Consider the following 18,929-nt stretch of genomic DNA (forward strand, 5'->3'; position numbering starts at 1 on the left):
TAATGATCTACAGCCACGGCATTGTACTGGGGAATCAGCTTAGTGGGAGCTTATACTACTCACTCATTTCACAAAGATAAGGGAGCTTCATACCCTTGATGAAGGCAACATACACTGCAAGGATACTTGTTGGGAATAATAAATTACAGTGAAGACTATTTAGACACCAAATTTATTGGATCCTATGAAAGTCCTTTTTTATTCTTTAGTGGGGGAAGACATGAAACATTGTAACAACTCTAGCCTATATAAATTCAATGCCAGCCCCATTTGCAATTAAAAAATTTCCAGTACTTTCATTTTAAGAAGTAAAAGTAAATATTAATTTTAATTATCTATTTTCCTTATGTCAGTATATCCAGAATATTATGATTTCAAAATGTATACAAATAAAATTATCAGTGAAATATTTTTTATCAGTTTTTTTACCAAGTCTTCCAAATACTGTGTGTATGTTACAATTGCTGCACATCTCAATCAGACCAGCCACATGTTAAGTGCTCAATATCCATATATGACTAGTGGCTACTATATTTGACAGGAAAGATAGAGAACAGTGATTGAAGGTAGCACAGAGTTGAATAAACCGATGTAATAAATTAGATATGTAAGAACAAAATTTTGATGTTCTTGCCCAGAGTGACTGTCTGGTTTGCTATTGGTCTTCTTACCACATTGACAGATAAACTGAGTTTATAGAAATTGTAATAAGAAGGAGAACACCAAGTCTCTGCTTAGAGGATATGACACATTGGATAAATCCAGAACATTTGGTCATTTTTCTTACTATAGTGAATATAATCTATCCATGAAAAATATAATTTAATGGATGTTAGAAACAAATAGTATCTGAGAAAATCGTTATAGAGGAGGTGCAAGATTGTAAACAGAGAAACCAACTGAGAGAGAGATGATGAGGGTTTTGTCTAGTGATCTGTTGATGGATTAGAGATGTATTTTTTTTTTTTAGAGATGTATTTTTTTTGTTGTTGATAATTATTTTTTATTTAAGGGTAGTTGACGGACAGTATTACATTACATTAGTTTCAGGTGTACAACACAGTGATAAAACATTTATATACATGACAATTATAGGTTCCAGCTATCACCCTACCAAGCTGTTACAATATCTTGACTATATTCCTTATGCTATACATTACATCCCGGTTACTTATTTATTTTTCAATTGGAAGTCTGTACTTTTTTTGTGTGTGTGAGGGCATCCCTCATATTTATTGATCAAATGGTTGTTAACAACAATAAAATTCTGTATAGGGGGGTCAATGCTCAATGCACAATCATTAATCCACCCCAAGCCTAATTTTCATCAGTCTCCAATCTTCTGAGGCATAACAAACAAGTTCTTACATGGAGAACAAATTCTTACATAAAGAATAAGTTACATAGTGAACAGTACAAGGGCAGTCATCACAGAAACTTTCGGTTTTGCTCATGCATTATGAACTATAAACAGTCAGTTCAAATATGAATATTCATTCGATTTTTAAACTTGATTTATATGTGGACACCACATTTCTCTCTTTATTATTATTATTTTTAATAAAATGCTGAAGTGGTAGGTAGATATAAGATAAAGGTAGAAAATATAGTTTAGTGTTGTAAGAGAGCAAATGTAGATGATCAGGTGTGTGCCTGTAGACTATGTGTTAATCTGAGCTAGACAAGGGCAATAAACATCCATGTATGCAGAAGATTTCTCTCAGAACATGAGGGGGGAGGTTCTAAGCCTCACCTCTGCTGCTCCCCATTTTCTCACCAGATGGCCCCCTGCGACTGTGCCTGTCTTAGGTTGTTCCTCCCTTGAGGAATCCTACCCGTCTCTGGCTAACCAGTCATCTTCCGGGGCCATACAGGGAAATGTTAGGTTGGTAAGTGAGAGAGAAGCCTTATTGTTTGAAAAGGTTAGCTTTTTACTTCTTTGCATATTTATGCCCTGTGGCTTCTATGCCCAGCATTTGTCTTGAGGTGTCTTTACCAGTTGGAAGAATTATGATACTCGGTAAATTCGACATGTGGCACGAGTTCTATTTAAAGGTTGTAATTAGGTAGGAAGAAGAAAAGCTATAGAAGTAGCAGGCAGAAGAAAACATGGGAAGATTGATTATTTCTTTGACATATCTTCTTGTAGAGTAACTTCAGCATGGATAGGTTTTAAACTACTAATTAAATTGTGCGCACACATTAACATAATAGGAATATAGTTACATAACCAAAGCATACCTGTAATTACCAGCCATCTCCAGTGAAACCAAGAAAACCAGTTAGGCACCTTTGGCATTTGTGAAAACTTATCTATGATATGGTGGATATTGTCCAACTGAACTTGAACAGTCTGAGAGAATTCAGATAAATTAGAACAACCCATTCCTGGGGACTGTTCACATCCCATATGTTCTTTTAACAGTAAGTAGTCTGTGGTTGTAAGGTTTTGGAGTGCTACAATTTGCACTTCTCCTAATTCTTGGCTGAGTTCCAACAGTATAGATCCAGTCAAATTTGTTGTTTTACTGTATGCACGGGCCAGCTTAGATGTCTCCTTCATTCCCATGGCAAGTCCAGGAACTGGTGGGATGAGGGCATCTACAGCTGTAACAGTGCGTGGATCTTTGTTGGGGTTTTTTGATGATCATCTTCTGGCATGAGTCTTCCAGAGAGTGCTGATGTTGCTAGTTCTTTTTCATATCGTATCTTAGTTCATTTTTGGGAGAGCCAAATTAGGCTTTGGTCCTCTGTATAAGCACAAACAGACCCTTTGCGTACACTTTTATATGACCTTTATTCCCTTGTGTAGAACTCATTGGAGGTTACCACACAAGAACTGCCCTTTTTGTTTTGTTTTTTTTGTATTGTTTTTGGTATCACTAATCTACACTTACATGACGAATATTATGTTTACTAGGCTCTCCCCTATACCAGGTCTCCCCTTTAAATCCCTTTACAGTCACTGTCCATCAGCATAGCAAAATGTTGTAGAATCACTACTTGCCTTCTCTGTGTTGTACAGCCCTCCCTTTTCTCCTACCCCCCCATGCATGCTAAACTTAATACCCCCCTACTTCTCCCCCCCCTTATCCCTCCCTACCAACCCATCCTCCCCAGTCCCTTTCCCTTTGGTACCTGTTAGTCCATTCTTGAGTTCTGTGATTCTGCTGCTGTTTTGTTCCTTCAGTTTTTTATTGTTCTTATATTCCACAGATAAGTGAAAACATTTGGTGTTTCTCTTTCTCCGCTTGGCTTGTTTCACTGAGCATAATACCCTCCAGCTCCATCCATGTTGCTGCAAATGGCAGGATTTGCCCTTTTCTTATGGCTGAGTAGTATTCCATTGTGTATATTTACCACATCTTCTTTATCCATTCATCTATCGATGGACATTTAGGTTGCTTCCAATTCTTGGCTATTGTAAATAGTGCTGCGATAAACATAGGGGTGCACTGATCTTTCTCATACTTGATTGCTGCATTCTTAGGGTAAATTCCTAGGAGTGCAATTCCTGGGTCAAATGGTATGGCTGTTTTGAGCATTTTGATGTACCTCCATACTGCTTTCCACAATTGCTGACTAACTTACATTCCCACCAGCAGTGTAGGAGGGTTCCCCTTTCTCCACAGCCTCGCCAACATTTGTTGTTGTTTGTCTTTTGGATGGCAGCCATCCTTACTGGTGTGAGGTGATACCTCATTGTAGTTTTAATTTGCATTTCTCTGATAATTAGCGATGTGGAGCATCTTTTCATGTGTCTGTTGGCCATCTGTATTTCTTTTTTGGAGAACTGTCTGTTCAGTTCCTCTGCCCATTTTTTAATTGGGTTATTTGGTTTTCATTTGTTGAGGCGTGTGAGCTCTTTATATATTCTGGACGTCAAGCCATTATTGGATGTGTCATTTTCAAATATATTCTCCCATACTGTAGGTATCCTTTTTGTTCTATTGATGGTGTCTTTTGCTGTACAGAAGCTTTTCAGCTTAATATAGTTCCACTTATTCATTTTTGCTGTTGTTTTCCTTGCCAGGGGAGATATGTTCAAGAAGAGGTCACTCATGTTTATGTCTAAGAGGTTTTTGCCTATGTTTTCTTCCAAGAGTTTAATGGTTTCATGACTTGCATTCAGGTCTTTGATCCATTTTCAGTTTACTTTTGTATATGGGGTTAGACAATAGTCCAGTTTCATTCTCCTACATGTAGTTGTCCAGTTTTGCCAGCACCATCTGTTGAAGAGACTGTCATTTCGCCATTGTATGCCCATGGCTCTTTTATCAAATATTAATTGACCATATATGTCTGGGTTAATGTCTGGATTCTCTAGTCTGTTCCATTGGTCTGTGGCTCTGTTCTTGTGCCAGTACCAAATTGTCTTGATTACTATGGCTTTATAGTAGAGCTTGAAGTTGGGGAGTGATATCTTCCCTACTTTATTCTTCTTTCTAAGGATTGCTTTGGCTATTCGGGGTCTTTGGTGTTTCCATAGGAATTTTTGAATTATTTGTTCCAGTTCATTGAAGAATGTTGCTGGTAGTTTCATAGGGATTGCATCAAATATGTATATTGCTTTGGGCAGGATGGCCATTTTGACGATATTAATTCTTCCTAGCCACGAGCATGGGATGAGTTTCCATCTGTTAGTGTCCCCTTTAACTTCTCTTAAGAGTGACTTGTAGTTTTCAGAGTATAAGTCTTTCACTTCCTTGGTTAGGTTTATTCCTAGGTATTTTATTTTTTTTGATGCAATTGTGAATGGAGTTGTTTTCCTGATTTCTCTTTCTGTTGGTTCATTGTTAGTGTATAGGAAAGCCACAGATTTCTGTGTGTTGATTTTGTATCCTGCAACTTTGCTGTATTCCAATATCAGTTCTAGTAGTTTTGGGGTGGAGTCTTTAGGGTTTTTTATGTACAGTATCATGTCATCTGCAAATAGTGACAGTTTAACTCCTTCTTTACCAATCTGGATTCCTTGTATTTCTTTGTTTTGTCTGATTGCCATGGCTAGGTCCTCCAGTACTATGTTAAATAACAGTGGAGAGAGTGGGCATCCCTGTCTAGTTCCCGATCTCAGAGGAAATGCTTTCAGCTTCTCGCTGTTCAAAATAATGTTGGCTGTGGGTTTATCATAAATGGCCTTTATTATGTTGAGGTACTTGCTCTCTATTCCCATTTTGATTAGAGTTTTTATCATGAATGGATGTTGAACTTTGTCAAATGCTTTTTCAGCATCTATGGAGATGATCATGTGGTTTTTGTCTTTCTTTTTGTTGATGTGGTGGATGATGTTGATGGACTTTCGAATGTTGTACCATCCTTGCATCCCTGGGATGAATCCCACTTGGTCATGGTGTATGATTCTTTTGATGTATTTTTGAATTCGGTTTGCTAATATTTTGTTGATTATTTTTGCATCTACGTTCATCAGGGATATTGGTCTGTAGTTTTCTTTTTTGGTGGCATCTTTGCCTGGTTTTGGTATTAGGGTGATGTTAGCTTCATAGAATGAGTTTGGGAGTATCCCCTCCTCCTCTATTTTTTGGAAAACTTTAAGGAGAATGGGTATTATGTCTTCCCTGTATGTCTGATAAAATTCCGAGGTAAATCCATCTGGCCCAGGGGTTTTGTTCTTTGGTAGTTTTTTGATTACCTCTTCAATTTCATTGCTGTTAATTGGTCTGTTTAGATTTTCTGTTTCTTTCTGGGTCAATCTTGGAAGATTGTGTTTTTCTAGGAAGTTGTCCATTTCTCCTAGGTTTCCCAGCTTGTTAGCATATACGTTTTCATAGTATTCTCTAATAATTTTTTGTATTTCTGTGGGGTCCGTCGGGATTTTTCCTTTCTCGTTTCTGATACTGTTGATTTGTGTTGACCCTCTTTTCTTCTTAATAAGTCTGGCTAGAGGCTTATCTATTTTGTTTATTTTCTCGAAGAACCAGCTCTTGGTTTCATTGATTTTTGCTATTGTTTTATTCTTCTCGATTTTATTTATTTCTTCTCTGATCTTTACTATGTCCCTCCTTCTGCTGACCTTAGGCCTCATCTGTTCTTCTTTTTCCAATTTCGATAATTGTGACATTAAACCATTCATTTGGGATTGCTCTTCATTTTTAAAATATGCTTGGATTGCTATATACTTTCCTCTTAAGACTGCTTTTGCTGTGTCCCACAGAAGTTGGGGCTTATTGTTGTTGTTTTCATTTGTTTCCATATATTGCGGGATCTCCATTTTGATTTGGTCATTGATCCATTGATTATTTAGGAGCGTGTTGTTAAGCCTCCATATGTTTGTGAGCCTCTTTGCTTTCTTTGTACAATTTATTTCTAGTTTTATGCCTTTGTGGTTTGAAAGGTTGGTTGGTAGGACATACAATGGAGAAATGACAGTCTTTTCTGGCCTGTAGGGTTTCTATCGAGCAATGTGATGTTAGCCTGATGGGTTTTCCTTTATAGGTGACCTTTTTCTCTCTAGCTGTCTTTCAAACTCTTTCCTTGTCCTTGGTCTTTGCCATTTTAATTATTATGTGTCTTGGTGTTGTCCTTCTTGGATCCTTTCTGTTGGGGGTTCTGTGTATTTCCATGGTCTGTTCGATTATTTCCTCCCCCAGTTTGGGGAAGTTTTCAGCAATTATTTCTTCTAAGATACTTTCCATCTCTTTTCCTCTCTCTTCTTCTTCTGGGACCCCTATAATACGGATATTGTTCCTTTTGGATTGGTCACACAGTTCTCTTAGTATTGTTTCATTCCTGAAGATCCTTTTGTCTCTCTCTATGTCAGCTTCTATGCGTTCCTGTTCTCTGGTTTCAATTCCATCAATGGCCTCTTGCATCCTATCCATTCTGCTTATAAACCCTTTCAGAGTTTGTTTCATTTCTGCGATCTCCTTTCTGGCATCTGTGATCTCCCTCCGGACTTCATCCCATTTCTCTTGCGTATTTCTCTGCATCTCTGTCAGCATGTTTATGATTCTTATTTTGAATTCTTTTTCAGGATGACTGGTTAGGTCTGTCTCCTTCTCTGGTGTTGTCTCTGTGATCTTTGTCTGCCTGTAGCTTTGCCTTTTCATGGTGATAGGAATAGTTTGCAGAGCTGGGACGAGTGACGGCTGGAAGAACTTCCTTTCTTGTTGGTTTGTGGCCTTCCTCTCCTGGGAGAAGAGAAACCTCTAGTGGCTTGTTCTGCGCAGCTGTGCGCAGACAGGTTTTCTGCTTCCTGCCCGGCTGCTCTGGAGTTTATCTCCGCTGTTGCTGTGGGCGTGGCCTGTCTTGGGCAGCTACTCCAAAGTGGTGGAGTCGCGTTGGAGCAGGAGTGGCTGGGAGGCTATTTATCTCAGTAAGGGTCCTCCCTGATCCCTGCAGCCCAGGGGTTAGGGTGCCCAGAGATCCCCAGATTCCCTACCTCTGGATTAAGTGTCCCACCCTGCCCCTTTAAGACTTCCAAAAAGCACCCGCCAAAAAAAAAAAAAAAAAAAAAAAATTTAATTAAAAAAAAAGGTGGCCGCTCGTTTTTCTTTATTCTCCAGCGCCAGCCTCTGGCCTCTGCTCACCAGTCTTGCTGCCTTGTTTCCCTAGTATTGGGGTCCCTATCCCTTTAATACTTCCAAAAAAAGCGCTTGCCATAACAAAACAGCAAAAAAAAAAAAAAAAAATTGGTCGCGCGCTTTTCTTGTGTATTCCGGCACCCAGCCTCCGGTGCCCGCTCACTGTTCTTGCTGCCCTGTTTCCCTAGCATCCAGGGCCCCCTGGGCACGTACTGTGTCTGCACTCTGGCCCGGATGGCTAGGGCTGGGTTTTCGGCAGTCCTGGGCTCCGTCTCCCTCCCGCTCTGCCTATTCTTCTCCCGCCAGGAGCTGGTGCAATGGGCGCTCGGCTCCCGCCGGGCCGGGGCTTGTAACTCACCGCCTTCGCGAGGCGCTGGGTTCTCTCAGGTGCGGATGTGGTCTGGATATTGTCCTGTGTCCTCTGGTCTTTATTCTAGGAAGGGTTGTCTTTGTTATATTTTCATAGATATATGTGGTTTTGGGAGGAGATTTCCGCTGCTCTACTCACGCTGCCATCTTCCCTGTAGTCCTCTAGAGATGTATTTTAATATAAAAAGACAGCATTTGCTGATATTCTGGTCTAGGTGTGAGAAAAAAGAAAGACCCGAGGGCATCTAATAAGATTTTTCCTTGAGCCCCTGGTGTGTGTGTATATATATATATATATATATGTACATCTCCCTCTTTCAATCTGATCATTACTAAGATTTGGATGCCTTTTAAATTATGTGATTGGACATGATCCCCTTGGGAGATCTCGCATGTAGATATGAGGGCAGAAGGGAGGCAGGGATCCTTTGTCATTTGCAAGCTGGTTTAGAGAAGTGCCCTGAAGAGGAGGAAGCAGTGGGGTATGAATAACACCAGGAGTGTGGTAGTAGAGAGGCCAGGAGTAAAATGAGTTTTTGAGGAGAAGCTGTTAAAGTATAATCAAGTGTGACAAACATAAAGATTGATGAACGGTTATGCCGCTTGATAAGAAGAAGGTGAACAGTTCCCCTGATAAAAGAACTTTTGACAGTAATGGGAGTGAAGCTGAAAAGAAGCAGGAAGAATTGTGAAATGGGGAGATGCTGTGCAATGGGTGCACAGTAACCGCTATGCTAGATGAATAGATTCTGGAATCTGCTGTACAATATAGTGTCTATGTTACTACTGCATTGTACACCTAAAAATTTAAGAGGATATCTCTCATGTTAACTGTTCTTACCACAGTAAAAAATCTGAGGAAGAAAAGAAACCATTAATGTTCTAATAACAGTAAAAACTCTTCCCATGAGGAAAAAAAAACCAGTGCTGGAAAGCAAGAAAATTAAAATAGACTAAATATACTTCTTTGGAGGCAAGTTGCTGTTAGATGGAGCAGAAAACTGAGGTTATAGATAGGCAGTAATGACAAAGTGAGGGTTTTCTTGAATTCTAACTCTTATTTGGAACTAATTTAAACTTTATAGAAAACTTGCACAATTAGGAGTAGTACCAAAAGTCATGAATAATCAGATACACGTACCATTAGAATTTTCTTCCTATTTCCCTTGATCTCTCTTCATAATAGCTTTGAGACACACTTGAGGTTAAAATACAAACATCATGGTCCTTTACTGCTATATTCTTACACATTTCAGTGTGTATGTCCTAAGAATATTTACTTGAAAAACCACAATAATATTATCAATTTCAGTAAATTTAACACAAACACAATAATTTCCTCTAATTTGTGATCCATAATTCATTTATGTCCTGACAAATATCCTGAATAGCCTGTTTTTCTCCCTTCTACACAAAATCCATGTAGTGTCAGGTATTGCATTTGAATGTTATGATTCTTTAGCCTCCTTATTTGGACCATTTCTATAGTCTATATATATTTTTATATTTTGTAGAACACAGTCTCCCTTTACCCTCTTTTTTCAATAGAACTTCCTTAGTTTGGGATTCTTGGAAGTTTTCTCATGATTCAATTCGAGACATCCATTCACAGCTAGAGTAACACACAGATGGTATTATGTCATCCTCAGGGTGACACATCTGATCGCCAGGTTAAGTTGTCCAATTACTCCATCATGCAATTACTACTTTTCCCTTTCAGCAACTAAGTAGACTATCTTAAGACCATGCAAGTATCCTACTACTCAACAAAATGTTCCCCTTGATCTTGCATGTCTTGACGGTTTTTAACTAATTTGCTCTTTATTGTGATGATTGTAAAGGATGATTTCCAACTCCAGCCCTCCTTCCACCTGTAGCTGGTCCTTGGCTTTCTACCATAACCAAGAGCTTTCCCTTCTTATCAAATTATAATTGATGCAACTGGATTAATATGCATGGATTAATGAATTCCTAGTTTTCAATGCCTATAAATAATTGCTGTACTTAATAATCACGGTGCTCAAATTGTCATACATTATGTCATTGAGACACTCTTCGAGCTGGCTTCTCTGGACCTTGGCATGACTCAGATTTAATGTCCATACTTCAATTTTATCCCTGGCTTTTGGCATAACAGGATGTCGTGTGCTCACCTTGTACCTACTCTACTTCAGTCCTGGATCAAGGAGTTTTTAGGGAGTATTGGATCATTTTAGTTGAGAACACAGCCCCAAATTTGCGATGTAGGTGAGCTCATTACTAACTGGATATCATTTGCTTAGCAATTGTAGTAGGCTTAATAAGTGTAAGCAAGCATATATATACCTATATAACATCATATAAATATATGCACATGCATGTTTAACATATATGTGTACACATACATATGTGCATAGATAGATGTATATATATCTTCACATATACATTTTAGGAATTATAAATTTACACTGATAACTCCCATTCCAGTCTATCCATTCAGGTTCTTAGTTGTTTTTCTGCATTTGTACTTATTCCTTGTTGAAAACCCTGATAGTTAGCATATTCTGATTAGTTCATAATAGATCTAAAATAGTCAGCATAGCTTTGTCCATACCACTAGAAAACAGAAGCATACTAAAAAGAGTTCAGGATTTGTTTCCAGTTCTTCCTGTTTCAGACCAAGGCTGAGTGGATACAGCTAGATAATATGTTCATAAGAACTTATATTAGTCCTCCCCTTTCTCTGAATTGGTATGATAATGGTGTTCACTTGAGATGAAAATGGTCTGTTTTTATCCAATTTGCTCTCAGTGTTAGGTCATCTTTACCATCTCCATTAATTAAAACTGACTTTATTTTGAATATTCATTATGAAAAGTTTCTGAAGGGTGAAACTATATGAAACTATAGTAAAGTATAAGAAGCATCTTTCTCTAATGGGAAGGACTATTAAAAGTTATATAGGGAGCAGCAGATTCATATGTTGATGATATGCTCTAGAAACGTGGAAAAAATTAATAATGTAAAAAACAGAGAGGGAGAGATGCTACCTGAAGAGCTAAATGCCTTCTTGAGATATCAGAGATTGGCTTCATAAAATAAGAAAAACAATATCTGTACAGTCCTTATTATTTCCTTAGTGCTATTATAAGCATTTCACATGGTTTAAGTCATTGAAAGCTCACAGTAATTCTGTGGTGTGGTCTTGTAATTAACCCCTTCGTACAGAATGGAAAACTGGGAGCACAGAATGGTTAAGTGATTTGTCCAAGGTTGCTCAGCTAGGAGAAGACAGAGATATGACATAACCTCAGAGGCACTGTTTCAGTCTTCCCCGCGTCTATTCAGTGGGGTTGGAGGTATCACCGCGTGAAAGATGAACTATAGAAGGAAATACATATGATAGTTTTAATTGCAATTTATTGTTAGTATTTGATCCATCACATTTCACATTTCTTCTCAGATCCTGTTTCTGTGAGTTTTATGTGAAGATTGGCAATAGATGGTCAATGATGAGAAACCATTCAACATTAACAACCTTCATAATACTGGGACTGACAAATGACCCACAACTGGAGATTCTAGTCTTTTTCTTCATGCTTACTACATATATGTTAAGTGTAATTGGGAATCTGACCATAATTTTCCTTGTCTTGGTGGATTCTCATTTAAAAACAGCTATGTATTTTTTTCTTCAAAATTTTTCTTTCTTAGAAATCTCACTCACAACTTCCTGTGTCCCTGCATACCTGTACATCATATCAAGTGGGAACCAAATCATTACCATCAAAGCCTGCTTCAGCCAAGTATTTTTCGTTATCTTCTTTGGAGCTACAGAATATTATCTGTTGGCTGTGATGTCCTATGACCGCTATGTGGCCATCTGCAAACCCCTGCATTACGTGACCATCATGAACAGCAGAGTCTGCAGGAACCTCATCCTCAGTTGTTGGGTATCTGGTTTATTGATTATCCTCCCATCCCTTTGTTTAAGCCTTAATCTGGAATTCTGTGACTCTGTTATTGACCATTTTTTCTGTGATGCTTCTCCAATACTGAAGAATTCATGCTCAGATACATGGTTCATAGAGCAGCTGGTTCTATTCTGTGCTGTGTTGACCTTCATAATGACTCTTGTATGTGTAGTTCTGTCCTACATATACATCATTAGGACGATTCTAAGATTACCCTCTACCCAGCAAAGAAAAAAGGCCTTCTCTGTTTGTTCATCCCACACAATTGTGGTTTCTTTTGCCTATGGCAGCTGCATTTTCGTATATATCAAACCTTTAGCCAAGCAAGAAGTGGCCGTTAATAAGGCAGTTTCTCTGCTTACTATATCTGTTGCCCCTCTGTTCAATCCCTTCATTTATACCCTAAGAAATAAGCAAGTAAAACAGTCTTTCCATGACACTCTCAAAAGATTTGTATTCTATTCAAAGAAGTAGTAGAAGAATAAACTGGGAACTCAATATAAAAAAATAAATAATCAGAGTATGGATGGAAATTGAAGGTATTGAGACTGTTAACGCTTGACAGGTGTTAAAGAAAGATGAGAAGAAATTCTAAGAAAGAATACTAAAGGATAAGCATTAAGAGGCAGGCACTTTTATACTCCCCTAAAAGTATGAATATGTTATATCGCCTTCTAAATACAATTCAATCAATTCTACTCAGACTTTGCAAATTTTCACTAGTCATGATTCTTATATATAGACATGTTACTCCTTTTCTCTCCTTGTAATACAACCTGTTTGAAGTGTCTTCCCTTTTCAAGAAGATAAATTTTCAGAAAATGTAAAACTGTCTTGATCTTCACTCAGGCTTGCCAATGCTGCCTCACAATACAAAATGGTAGTACAAAATGTAATGTAATAATACTCAGTGTTCCTTCTTATCTGAATGTATTTAAAAATGATAATAAAAATACTGGCAAAAGTCCCAGCAATACAAAAAGTGTAACTACATAGCCTTTCAAGTTTATTGATAAACTTTCCTCTCTTCTAGTAATTGCTTCAAGAACTCCCAGGAAAGCCAGATGTGATGCAAAAATCATGGGCTTAAGGATCAGATTGCTGGTGATACAGTGAAGATCAAAGGGCCATGATTCTGCAAAGGGTAGATATGATGAAGGGTGAACTGATGATGTGCAGGTAATTTTTCCACTAGGGGCATTTTCAGATTCATGGCTGGGGTGGAGTAAAGGTTCTTTCAAACTCTTCTTTCAAACTCTTCAGTTTGTCATTTGCCCAGCAGAGATGTAATTTCCTTCCTCTCCCCTTTAGCTTGGTCAGGTCTATGATTTGCTTTTGATCATGAGAATGTGGTAGACATGAAAGTGCATGATGTGAGAGGTAAGAAGCTTTGTAACTTCCCCCTTCTTTTTGGGAACACGTGCCCTTGGGGAGTCCAGGTGCCATGTGAAAAGCATGAATAACCTGAGGTTGCCATGCAGTGAGGAAGCCCAAGCTAGCCCCCTGCGGAGACCTAGGGAGATGCCTGGTCAGCCCCATCTCTTCAGCCTTTCTCAGCTGTGGTGTTGGCACATGGTTGAAGAAGCCATCATGAGTAAAGAAGCCCACTACAGCCTTCTTACCATTCCAACCCCAGTACCATCTGATTACAACTAAATGACAGACCCAAGAACTACCTACCTCATCCCAGTCAGCCCCTAGAACCATGAAAATAATTGGTTTTAAGTCGATATATTTAAGACACTGAGATTTGGGGTGATTTGTTACAAAGCAATTGATAACTGAAACAAGGGCACAGGAAAGGGCTGCCTGGGGACAGGGGGATTTTTAGAACTTGTGGTGGCTTCCTAGGGCCAGAGTGACAATGTGGACACTCCAGGGGGTGGAAATACCACATACACATCCTTTAAGCTGTACCTTTAATTTTGCTCATCTTTCTACAGTATATTTCAAAGGTATAACTCACACATTTGAGAAACTCCCAAAGCTTTGATATACTAATATTGTATAATAAAATCAATCAGGCCTATTGAAAATACATCACATTTCCAAAGTTTCCAAAGACTATAATAAAAATTATTGGAGTCTGGCAGACTTATCTAAAAATGGAAATACTCTCAATTCATTAGGAAAGCTAATGTTTTTAGACTGTTAGGTGCTTGCCATTTTACATTATTGAGAATCATCAAAACAACATTTTACACTGTAACTGTTTACAGGTAAAGAAAATGAGATTCATGAAAGTTTAGATTTATGTGGGGGATGGAAATGTTACTGACAGAGCTGTGCACAGTGCTTGACTTGCTAAGATATAGATAGAAACTTCCAGAGGGTGTCATGTGACTACTGGAAGCGGCGTAGACCCTGGGGATGCCAGGGTTTGTGTAAAGCCTTCATCGTTGAAAAGCCACGAGAGTCACCTGCTCCAGCTGTTCCCATGAGCCTGAAGGTGTTTTTCACAAATGTTGTTTTTGCACACTATATTTCTAAGTTAAACTAAGCACATGGCACACATAGAGCTCTGCTTTGTGTCTCTGAAAATAATCAACACTTGAAAACCTTTAACTGTATGAAAGGTTTAAGACTAATCACATCCTGCAACTTTCTGCACTCTTGTGATCTGCACCTGTGGTATTTTTAATCATGATGTAAGGATTTGAAGCACACAATAAATATGAGAGAGAACAGGGGAAAAGGTTCTTTGCCTCTGAGCACTGACTCCCTCCTCCTCCTCTCTTGCTGTAAGGTAAGGTGTGGAGTAATCCTTCATCCGTCATCTCAGGGATTGCTGGCCATTCCCGGCAGGTTTATACTGGATGGATCCATGAGTCAAATCATCTTCTGTGTGCCTCCAAAGCTGTGATAATTCCAGTACCTGTCAGTGGCCCAAGAAACAATCGCCTTTCACCAGGTGATTTAAAAGACTGACCCAGGAAAAGCCTTCATTTACAAAGACAGGCTGAGGTTAAATCATGACAGTGGCACATCACAGTAGAACATTTTCTCAGGGAGGGGGAGGTGCCGCCAGCAGCCAGCAGCCGCACTTGGTCCTGGCGCTGTGCTCCAAGACCATGGGGACCAGCTCCCGGAGCCTCCTCACAGGTGTCACGATTCCCCCAATGCTAACAGGCCTCTCAGGCTGGCAGTGGGCAGTGAGGAGATGAGGAGAAATATGCAGGCATGTCAAGATGTCAAGGCCTCCCAGACAGCTAAGGAAAAAACAGAGAATGGGGAGGGGTTCATTGGATGCCAAGAGTTGTAAAGGATTCATTTGTCCCAAGGGGCCAAGGGAGTGCAGTGGGAGTGAGGGGTGGAGGCAGGGTTGAAGGCACTTACCTGAAGTCCTGCATCTCCAGGGCTTTGGTTCTGCTTTCTCTGATGAGAAGGCTGCTGATCCCACTTCCCCTAGAAGACTTTTGCCAGGCCCTGTGTTTTAGCCTTAAGCTGATACTTGGCTTGTGTCCCTGATGTTCCCAGGGCTGGGATCCAGCCACAGCGCTTTCTCATGAGGGAATTTTCACCCATATGCATGGAGGAAAGGTCCACGGCACATTGTAAACTAACAATAAGGGAAGTTTTCAGGACCACACACACACACCACACAAAGTTCCAAGATAAAATAATTATTAAGTCATAACACATCATTGTTTTAATGTAAGAATTTTTAAGTGGTCTTTCAAAAGCTTCTCATACCCTCTTCATTACTTATTAAAAGTAATAGACAAACAACTTTAGGTTCTCTGTTCACTCCCTCAGGTGCTCTGTGTGAAGTTGTGTTTTGCCATGAACAGCTGAGCTGTCTTGCTCCCCCAGGGGTAGTGTGCAAGTGAGGGCAAAGGGGTGTTTGGGCTTTTCTACTAGATACGTATCAGTTCTATTGGGCTTTCCATCTATTAGTGGATTCCGTGGGAATAATGGCCCAAGATTATAATTAACTATCACCTTACTTTGTAATCTATTGGATGTGACTCAGGAAAATTCTCACAATGAATATTGATCAGGGACTGAACATTCTTTCACTTTTGGGAAACACAACTTTCTATGTCCCTTTACCGGGCTGGATAGTTCTGCTACTGATTAGATGAACATAACATTACAGAGATGATTATTCATCTTTCTCCATGAGCTAATATATGATTTTATGCCCCGGGAATCCACATATAATCTGGTATTTTTAAACTTAAAAGGAAAAGTTATTAACTTCGGGCTTCTCTAGTTATGTTTCTCTGGTTTTGTTTTGTCATTGGTGATTTTTAAATTAGATGGTAGCCTACACACTAGGGCAGGAGTAATACTATTAGGATTAATGAAGCTATAGTATTTCCTCTGAACAGTCTTAGGAGCTCTTGTGTGTGCTTTCTTTTTTGGGTGTATTTTATCTTTTTGTCCCTTTTAGGAATTATTATGGAATTATGTTTCTACTTATACATACACATTTTTATTTATAACCTACTTTACTAAATTCATGATTACTGTTCTGATAGAAGCTTTGTTTAGGTTTTAGATGGCTGTGAGAGAAACCTTGCTTTCTCAGAACACTGAACTAGTACAGTCCTGTATTGATTTAGAAGAGGCCACAATTCCACTCCAGGAAGTACTTGTTTTAGTGAGGTTATTTAAAGCTTTAATATCTGGGCAATAGTCACACTAAAAAAAATGTGGCTTTCTGCTCTTTGGTCCAAATATGGCAGAGGATGACAATGTTTTTCCAAAGGAGAATTCTCCAGAAGAATTTATATAATTATTGTATTAGATTATGTAAGAAAATACTCCCCATTGAAAAAGAAAGAGGGCATTACAATTAGCAATTATAGTGCGTGGGGGGCACGGGGAGGGCTGTGCAACACATAGAAGACAAGTAGTGATTTTACAGCATCTTACTACGCAGATGGACAGTGACTGTGAAGGGGTATGTGGGGGAGACTTGGTGAAGGGGGAGCCTAGTAAACATAATGTTCTTCATGTAATTGTAGATTAATGATACCAAAATAAAAAAAATAATAAGAAAGAAAGAAAGAAAGAAAGAAAGAAAGAAAGAAAGAAAGAAAGAAAGAAAGAAAGAAAGAAAGAAAGAAAGAAAAGAAAATACTCCCCATTATGACATCTTTGGTGAGACTGTGGATTTTGAGCTGGTTTTGCTTTATTCCATCAAGAACAATGACCTCATGTCCTGCACACTGCCATCCGTCCATAGTCCAGGTATCTGTCCCCAGCATGAGGGAAGTTCAAGTGCCCCAGGTCACTGAAAGGTTAACATCCACAGAAGGCAGAGGGTGAAGACCAAGCACCTCTGGGCCACCACTGGTGGATGGCTGTTTGCTGTGCATGAAGGAGTTCTATTTCCTGGCCTCAGCTGTTTTCTGTAAACAGCCATGTGAGTTGTGAAACTTGGGGAAGAGAAGGAGTAGACATCTTTATAGATCTTCTGGGATCAGCGAACCAGGTTCCACCGTACCCAGTCCCACAGGGAAGGAGGCTCCAAGTGAAGGTTGGCAGAGCACTCCCAGAGATGCAGGCAAAGCTGTGGTGCATGTGCAGGGGCCAAAAGTAAGAGCCCCTTGTGCCCCAGTCTCTCCTGACACTGAGAGATGTGCAGAGGAGGAGGGGGTGCTTAGCTTGGGGGGAAAAGTCAAAGGAAAGAACAGCTCTCTGCCTGTCTGGCCATCTCCCTGCTCCCTGGGTACCTTGCCCATCCTCTGCTCTCCCTGAGCTCCCAGCTGGAGATGACATGACTTTCTGGCAGCTGTTATAAACCCTAATGTACAAGTGTTAGGACACCTTGGTCTGTTTTAGAGAAAAAGGGTGCCTGAATCCAACTGAGAGGATTAAATCAAGACTCATTGTGAGATGAAAAGTTAAAGTAACCGTTGGGATGGAGCCTCTCATTGGTTCAAGGTACACCTATTATAACTCCCATTGCTAAATGTGTTATGAAACTGATGTGTTCCTTCTTGTCCTGTGTATGTCCATAGAGTGTCAGGAAACATTGCCCTGTTCAGGACCCTGTCAAAAGTAGAGAGGTCTGATGGGACAAGCTCCCGAGCCATTAGCAACAAGTGAGTGGGTCAAGATTTATTGTAGGTAGTTTTATTTATTGAAGATGCATTTATCTACCCTCCAAGTTTTTGTACATAGATAATTGTGGTCCTTGAATTATCTATCATTTGTCAGCATTTCAGAACATCTATAACTGACATGGTGCACCTTTCATTGCAAAGCAATGTAGCCATGGGCCAATAGTCATCCTGTTTTATGGATATTCAATACAATCATGGGGTTGTAACTGATAATGAGGAATGTATTGTTTTAAGGGACCAGACGTTTTAAGTGCGTGCAGTATTTCTCCTTGTGACTACTGATATTCCAATAAGGAACTGCCACCAATTGAACAGTGGAGGCGGATCACATGCACACCTTGGAGTCCATAGGCTTCCTCTGCTCACCAAAGTGGTTATCATAAAGCAGTGCAGAACAGGAGACATGAAGAAATCACTATACTGATTAGTGAGCTGGTAAAAGCTGGGGTGTTTAGGCTTACTACCCAAGAGGCTATACAGACGGTTCTCCCAATTGGGCCATTAGTTCTAATGAGACTTTGACTCAGTTGACCTATAGTTATGTAGAAATGGAGCCTGTGACAGAAAGACATTGATACTCATCCAATGTGCCCTGTGGGGTCTTGGATACAGTGCTTGCCAGACACGGCTGCCCAGTATACCTTTTTTTGGACAGAAATTCTTACTAATCAACCACAAGTGTTGTTCTCTCCTGACAACAGTATTTTTGCGTGGGTTAGAGCAAAGCCCCAAGAAGGAAGGTATTGCCCACCAAGCACCCATCTTTAAGTACAAATGGTGCATCTAAGGCAGGAGTAAGTCAGGCTGCATGAAGCAGTGGCCTGAACCCTTCGTGCAGCTATTCCTGTGCTGGAGTCTGACAGTGCTTTGTACTTGTTGGGGTTTGACATATGGAAGTTCTTTGTGTGCCCAGGCTTGGTTTACGCATGGATCAGCCAAGTTAAAGCAAGCAGCCATAGTTGAAGATGATTATGTTAGACCCCTTGTAT

General features: G+C 39.6%; 1 protein-coding gene across 1 annotated transcript; it reads left to right on the forward strand.

The window, feature by feature from the left end:
- Positions 1–11,401: 11,401 nt before the first annotated feature.
- Positions 11,402–12,337, forward strand: LOC130679032 (olfactory receptor 6C2-like). Its single transcript, XM_057486742.1, has one exon. It carries the CDS (start codon positions 11,402–11,404, stop codon positions 12,335–12,337), a length of 936 nt encoding a protein of 311 aa, XP_057342725.1.
- Positions 12,338–18,929: the final 6,592 nt, after the last annotated feature.

The sequence above is a fragment of the Manis pentadactyla genome, chromosome 10 (assembly GCF_030020395.1).
Source record: "Manis pentadactyla isolate mManPen7 chromosome 10, mManPen7.hap1, whole genome shotgun sequence".
NCBI classification, from domain to species: Eukaryota; Metazoa; Chordata; class Mammalia; order Pholidota; family Manidae; genus Manis; species Manis pentadactyla.

Bases quoted from the DNA above. Each gene is read 5' to 3' on its own strand.
- LOC130679032 (XM_057486742.1), top strand. From the start codon at position 11,402: ATGAGAAACCATTCAACATTAACAACCTTCATAATACTGGGACTGACA.